At 42.5% G+C, this 7,675-nt stretch overlaps 1 protein-coding gene across 1 annotated transcript; it reads right to left on the bottom strand.

Annotated features, from left to right (window-relative positions):
* LOC140303723 (protein unc-119 homolog B-like) lies at positions 1-6,976 on the bottom strand. The gene is made up of 5 exons (XM_072382593.1): positions 5,642-6,976; positions 4,852-4,965; positions 4,555-4,654; positions 4,165-4,337; positions 1-1,200 (listed from the first exon to the last, which is right to left on the bottom strand). Exons 1-5 carry the CDS (start codon positions 5,853-5,855, stop codon positions 1,088-1,090), a joined length of 714 nt encoding a protein of 237 aa, XP_072238694.1. The 5' UTR covers positions 5,856-6,976; the 3' UTR covers positions 1-1,087.
* Positions 6,977-7,675: the final 699 nt, after the last annotated feature.

Genomic DNA, 7,675 nt, shown 5'->3' with positions numbered 1-7,675 from the left:
TTTATTGTCATAGTTAACTTTTTACAAACAATAAATATATGCAAATATCTTACAAACACAATCTTTGACCCCAAACACCAAAGTTTGCAAAGTACAAAGAGGAGGTACGCCATCCAGTAAACATCCAAAAAACATTCCATTAAATTTCCAGAAATAGGCCAACTTGGGATGTTTTGAGAGGTGCCTGATTATAAAAAAAACTGAAAAGTACCACCAAGTTGGTAAATAGTCATTTTTTAATGTTTCTTCAAAATAAGGAACTGCCTTGAATTGTTACGATTACAATCGCATAATAATCGACCTTTACCTGATCGAGTTTCATGTTGCAATCAAACTGACATAAATGTAAGAGCAACGAAAAATAAATAGATAAAAATGAATAAAACCTTCGGTCAGGCTCCTCCACTCTATAATTGTTGGTGTGAGGCTTTGTGTATAAATGAGAAGGAGGCAGGGAGCTGAGTGCAGGAGGGACCGTGTGTGTTTGACACGGATGGTTTAGCGGATGGTTTCTCTCATTCAGCATCCATGTTGTCTGGAGTGGATTGTGGACATGTCCGCTCTGAAAGCAGCTGCTTCTGACAAACACTGTGCAAAAAACTGCGTGTGTCACTTGGGGATTGAGCGTGTGTCTCTTCAAATGTACATGTGTGAGTGTGTGTGGGTGTGCTGAATGGGTGCTGCTAGGATACTTAAAAGGAGACAAAGCATCTATCTAAAGAGTCGTTTGGCCTGTTTGAAACACATGTTACAGGTTATGAGCCCTCTTTTAGTATCAAAGAGATCTGTCGACAATTAAAAATAGATTAATCAACCCAATTTTGGGCCTAAATGTGCTTCTTATCTGTATGTAGAAGCAAAGACTAATGTCGACCCTCAGCAATACAAAATACAACCCCTGAAACTGATCACAATGTCTGCCAATTCAACTGCAACTTTACAAGAGGCAGCTCAGCCCTGTGTGTTCAAGTAATGGAGCTGTGTGTTCCGCCATGTACATGCATGTGTGTCCGTGTGTATGAATAAATGTGAATAGATGTGTGAGCGCACAAACTTGAGAGTGTATTTGCACGACGAGCAGCACGCATCACTGTCCTCCGTTATAAGCATAGTCTGCCTTGTTGTGCATCACCAGTCTGTTGTCGACGAAATAGAAACTGTCTGACCGGGTTTCATAAGGACACTCCACCATCTGACGCACTGCAAAAAAAAAAAAAAAACACAGTATGTGCATGAAAATGACCCAGCAGAGGACTGTAAACATGCATGCAGTCAGGACTGTGCAGGACAGCATAAAAAACCAAGAGTCACATCAATAACTAACTCAGTACTAAATGATTGGGTTCACTGTTGTTCAGTGGGAAGGGCTTTGATTCCTATAGATACCTCCACTGCCAACAAGCGTCCCTTCATATCAGAATATGACAGCACAACCGGTGGTTCTGATACAGCCTATTATTAAGGTACCAAAATAGCTTCATAGAAACTTTAATGTAACATGTACAAATCAAGTCTGTCTTCCCAGTGAGCTCTAGACATGATGGTGCATCTAATCATAACCCTCATTAAGGCACAAATATCTCCAGTTAAATTGTTAAAAGTTTAGTCTTTATGGCTTAATAAGTATATCGAAACACAAACAACTGCAAACAAGATCTCAGGGGCTTCACTCCGAAAAAAACTACTTCATTTACGTCTGGATGTCTAAGAAATGTTTTCCCGCAGTTTTTTTCAGTAATTGAAAATGCATTTTAAACATAAACATGCCAAAAACACAATTGTTGTTAAGATAATTTCCTCAACTCGTTTTTCACCAGTGGATGAAATGTGGTCTAATCTGAAAAGATAAACGAGTCAGATTAAAGTTTCATGCAGAATAAATATGGAACTGTACAGGCTGAAAGCTGCCAACAAAGGTGCTCCCAGGACATCATAAAGGCGCGGCTGAGCACATACAGTAATTATATAACTTTGTGTTTGGTGTTTAAACTGATGTCTATGGACTATTCAAGTCTTTTAGACATCTTTTCAAACAAAGAATGCTCAGTGCATTAATACAGTCATTCTGTGGGATTTTTGTATGACCACATGAAAGATTAGTATAAATTAGCCCGTATAAGCCAAATAGTGAGCCTCTTTTTGTTCCAAAATCCACTCTTTTTGTGTTTTTGTGTACAGAAGTTGGGTATTTTGTGTTAATCTCCCTTGGATGAAAAAAAAAAACAACTTGGCGTCAAACTTAGACAGACTGTCAGGATTTAGGTAACCACTTGATTTGGCTCAAACACAGACGTCTTAAATTAGCTTTCGGTCGACATAAGGCTGTAGATTTAGTTTCCTATGATGTGTCATCCTGCTGTGGTAGAACAGATATGGTCAGAGTAGAGAGTGAGAATGATTGCAGCTACCAGTAACGCTTTCAAAGCACATATGCCATGAGGGTTTTGGATCATAACAAGCTTAACGTCTAAGCCTACTATTTAAGAGGTGTTAGCGGTTCTAACAATATGACATGTGCTTTTTATGCCACGAGGTGCGACAACATATAAACATATAGAAAATTTGTGCATTACCTTGACGTTTTACAAGAAAAAGGAGTCAAAAGTCTAAATTAAGTTCTGCAAGAATTATAGCGCCTCGCAAAAATACACCCCCCCCAGGCTTTTTAACTATTTTCTTACATTCCTACCTGTTATTAAATCTTATTTTATGTGATGGATCATCACGAAATAGTCTAAGTTGGTGAAGTGAAATGAGAAAAATAGAAATATATATTTAAAAAAATGTGCATATGTATCCACTCCCTTTGCTATGAAGCCTCTAAAGAGTTCTGGTGCAGCCAATTACCTCCAACGGTCACATAATTGGTGAAATTAAGTCCACCTGTGTGCATTCTAAGTGCAGCACACCTTTTCTGAAAGGCCCCAGAGGCTGCGACACCACTAAGCAAGAGGCATCACGCCATGAAAACCAAGGAGCTTTCCAAACAAGTCAGGGACAAAGTTGTTGAGAAGTACAAGTCAGGGTTTGGATTATAAAAAAATACACAAATCTTTGATGATCCCCAAGAGCACCATCTAATCCATCATCTTCAAATGGAAAGAACATGGTACCACAACAAACTGCCAAGACAGGGCTGCCCACCAAAACTCACAGACCGACATCATGGAGGGCATTAATCCGAGAGGCAGCACAGAACCCAAAGGTAACGCTGTCCCTCAGAGTTACCTTTGGGGATGTGAGAGTTACCTTTGGGGCTGTGGGGATGTTTTTGAGCAGCAGGGACTGGGAAACTGGTCCGAGTCGAGGGAAAGATGGATGGTGCTAAATACAGGGATATTCTTGAGCAAAACCTGTGTCAGTCTGCCTGTGATTTGAGTTTGAGATTTGATGTGAGTACTTTTGCAAGGCACTGTACTTCACCTCCCAAAGTGTGATGATGCAGTTCTCTGGCCTGTCCTCTTGTATTTTCCTATTTTGTGCGGCTCAGGACTAGTTGCAACTTCAGGGGAAGGAAGTGATTTGCCACCAGCCAACGACAGAGCATGGCTGTGTGTGGACTATAAAAGTGTAGCATTCAGTTAAAGCTGTCGTCTCCTCCTTCCTGTCAGCTCTCATTTGTGCACGTCTTACACACACGCACACAGAGACTTTCACATGTCTCGCAGAGCGGTGTGGAGTTGCACTGGAGTGTGGAAGTGTCTTTTTGTGCTTTAGAACATAGGTGCTCTGACATAATCTGCAAATAAGGCTGTATTTGTCTGATCTCTGTTCGTCTGTCTTTTGCAGACCACTGCTGCTCATCTCTTTCCAGTGCTGATGCAACAAACCCACCGCAAACCATTCAATGACAAATAACAGCATCGCAGCTCGTATCTCCTCTGTGCTTCCTGTTGTTACAGGGCTGCCTGTGCCTCGCTTTATATGCTCTGGCTGATGCTGTGCAGTCTTCTGCATTACAGCCTCATAAGAGATTAGAGAGGACCAGTTTGCTGTGTGAAGCAGCTGTCCCTTTTCCATGCGACTAGTTCGCCAAATATTAGCACAGGGCGGGAAAGTTGTAAGCTTTCTTCTCGTAGAATCATTTACATGCTGAGACTGGCATCATGTGGAATAGTTTTTTTTTTTTTAGGTCCCTCTGTTGGTTTCTAATATATGACTCACCCAGGCTCTCAGACAGCTGGGGGAACTCGTAAATATGTTCACAGGTATTACGGCTGTTTGGGATACAGAAGCCAAAGTCGAAGTCAAAGCTCTTCAGCAGCTGATCTCGAAAGTAGTGCCTCTCGATCATGCGGAAGTTGTTCAGAGGCCGGTTACCAATCGTGAATTCCACTCTGATTAGACACAGAAAGAAAATGTTGAGTTGAGGTGTTACAACAATATGTTTTCTCTGTAATTATAATGTCATTACAGTCGGTGCGTGCAGAAAAAACAATCGGTGGGGTGTGTAGCTGATACAAGACAATGCTACAATTGCTTGCAACGCTTGCCAGTGGAACAGGTCAGTGTATTTTTTTATAGGTGTGTGTGGATGACGCGTGAGTCACTCACGTAGCTCCCACGGTTCTCAGTCTCAGGAAGGCTGGTGTGAACTGGTAGCGCACAAATCGGCCCGCACTGGCATCACCCTCCCTGTTCTCCTCCTCATCATCTGACAATAGCAGGATTAGATCAAGACATTTAACATGATTCATGCTGAAGACCATTTCTACGGATGGCTCAAAATCCAGAAACCTGCTCGGAGTCATTCATTTGCAGCAAACGAGCAGCTGGCATCGGAAACCGACGCGTCCTTCTATTTAAGCACACAAATTAAACAGCTCAAGGAGGGGGGCGGATATGTGGTACCTGTATGAGGTGGTTTGGCAATCTCAAATAGGACAGAATCGGTCTCCAGGTCTCTGATTTTGAAGCGTACAAAATCAATGTTATAGATATTGTCCTCAGGTTTACAGAGGTACCCTGTAATGTTGACAAGAGCAAAACCATTATTCTCATGCCATAGTCCATTAGTTGTCAGATAAACGTCTGGGTACGTAATCATAAAATAAGACAAGGCAACCTGTGGGACCACTGAAGCAATGTTACTAAATTTAGTCTCTACAGCTGAATTTTCTTTCACATTTCATGTGCTTGCCGCTGTAACAGCTGTAAATGTGGGCCATGACACACATAAGACTCATGCAGTTTTGTTTTTCCTTTTACAGGAGACCACAGCAGTGGCCTTCCTGGCCAGCCGGGGCCTATGCCACTGTAGTGCTTTGTGATTTGTTAGTGGCATCTTTGACAAGTATTAAATCGTAATATTATTTCAGCACACCCAAAGTGAAACCACAAAGCTCATATTCTCACACACCCACTGTCTAATGAGCTGTTTGACTATAGAAACAACAAAGACCCTCTACTGACGTCTAACAGCTGTTTGTGTTGCCAAACATGGCCACGTCGTTAGAACATGTATGACACCTCGTTTGTATTATCCCCATTTTCAAATGATAGGCGTCTTAGTCGTGTTTAATTGTTGTTTGGTCTTATTTCACATGTGGATTTATTGCACTCATTCACATTTGGGTTCATTAATTAAGAGAATAGTCAGTTAAGCAGCTGCACGTTTAACAGCCAACAAGGAGACTCAAACCTCTCGTAGCTACTCGGAGTCCCAACGCATCCTCTGGCGTGATGTGTCCGCTCTGTGTCCGCAGGTCTTCCTCCGTGACGGGCTTGCTGTTCATCTGGCTCCTTCGGGACTTAAGCCTCTTCAGGACCCCCCCGCCGGGCTTGCGGTCCCGAGAGGGAGCCGACGTGACATTTTCTGCAACAGGCGCTTCGCTGCGTGCTTTGGCTCCGCTCATCGTTGACTCTTCTCGGTTTCGCTACGCGTAACGAGCGCCGACTGTATTCTCCTCGAATAAATGCTGGAAGAAGAGGAGAAAGATGGCGTCGCAGATGTCGAATGTTGGGAGAAGTGTCGGTGAACGGTCAAGCTCTTGGTTTTGTAAGCACATGCTGTACAGTTGCCATGACAACTCGTTCGGTGAGCCAGAAGAGGATGTCAAGTGGTTCTTCAAAATGTCCACCAGGGGGCGATAGATAACATAGAGGCTTTTTGAGAGCGAGGACTGTGCTACTAATTTAAATAAATAAATACTTTATTCCCCTTTCATGGTGGGTAAAACACTACTAATCATTAATTACTAATTACTAACTTGAGGCTTATCAATACTCCACAACACTGGCATGTTTAGTGGAGTGATATTTTGCAAAAAAAAGTGAAAAATCCACACCAACCAGACATAGTGCTCTTTTAACTTTAATACCTTACAAAACTTTATTGGCATGGTTGGAGTGTATTTTTTTAAGTGATTTTTTTGTTTCTGTGACAGATAACTCGTTTTGCCATGTAGTTTGATTCAGAAACCTATTATGATAACTTGAAACCACCAATACACCAGTGACCAATCCTACAATAACACACACACACACACAGGCAAAAGTAAATTTCGAAGAGAAGAGCTTTAAGTCTTCACAGATTTGCTGAAAGTTCACTGGCGTGCTGTCTGTTGCTGAAGTGCGCACGAAAGCAAGGCAAATTTACGTTGTAAAAGCTCAGGCCCGGGTGTTATGCAAATACATGTTTACTGTGTGAGAGCTGACGGCCAGGTCCTGCTGTTAAGAAGCCCCAGGTAGCCTCGGCACCATCCATAAAACCAGCGAAAGCTGCAGGCATCCGATTCCTTTTCACTCCAGATGAGTAGTCACAACCCGTTTATCCAGTCCATTGACCAAACTACGGTGAAGCTGGAATAACACCAAAAAACTAATTCCGGTTCAAACTTTTAAAAGAAATATGTTTGCTCTGCGTTCATTCAGATTTCGGTGCCTCACTTCGTCCATCCATTTCCTGTCGTTAAGAATTAGTGATCGGCCTCGCTTTCCATACTGTTTGCTTTGCTGTTTTAGTCCCAGACCTTGGACCCCCCCCCCCCCCCCCCCCCCCCCTCCGATTACACATTTTCTTTCGTGCTGTGAGTTAATGTTTTAACAAATTCGCAACGCTAAAAAAAGACTACTGACAACCAAGAAACATTCGTTTAAAACGTGATTAACCCTCAATTCAAAAGGTTAATAGTCATGCGTGAAATTCCTACTTGAATGCTTCCTTGCAGACTGTGACAGGCAACAGACTTTTGACCTCTTATAATCTACTGTATGCAATCAACACCTTTACTGTAACATGTGTCCTTGGATCATATTCTGTGTTTGGTGACAGGTCACTCTATTCCAGAGCAGTTAAAAGTCACAATGTCCAGCACTCTGTTAGGTTTTGTTTTTTAATGAAGTTTTTGGTTGTTAGACTCTCTCTTCCGCGACCCCTCGCCGACCAAATTGCAGTCACGGATATTTGCCTCATAATTAACTTTAAAAAAAAAAAAAGCCAGTAACAGACTTTTACAACTGGGATGCTTGTGGCTTTAAAGATAAACGACTTTTTTTATTTTCCTCGTGAGGATGCGGTGGCTGCACCTCTTGTTTTGAAGTGAGAAATCCCCACTTCCTGTCTCGCGGTGTTTTCTCTGTGTGACTTTGTGGCGACTCAGAGGCAGCAGCAACGCTCGACCTGAGGCGGGCGGAGGGAGTGTCCGCTGGGTGTAGCAGAGGGCTGACGTCTTCT

The sequence above is a fragment of the Leuresthes tenuis genome, unplaced genomic scaffold (genome assembly GCF_036924035.1).
Source record: "Leuresthes tenuis unplaced genomic scaffold, fLeuTen1.0.hap1 SCAF_3, whole genome shotgun sequence".
In the NCBI taxonomy this organism is placed as follows: Eukaryota; Metazoa; Chordata; class Actinopteri; order Atheriniformes; family Atherinopsidae; genus Leuresthes; species Leuresthes tenuis.
This window is presented reverse-complemented; position numbering and strand designations above follow the sequence as displayed.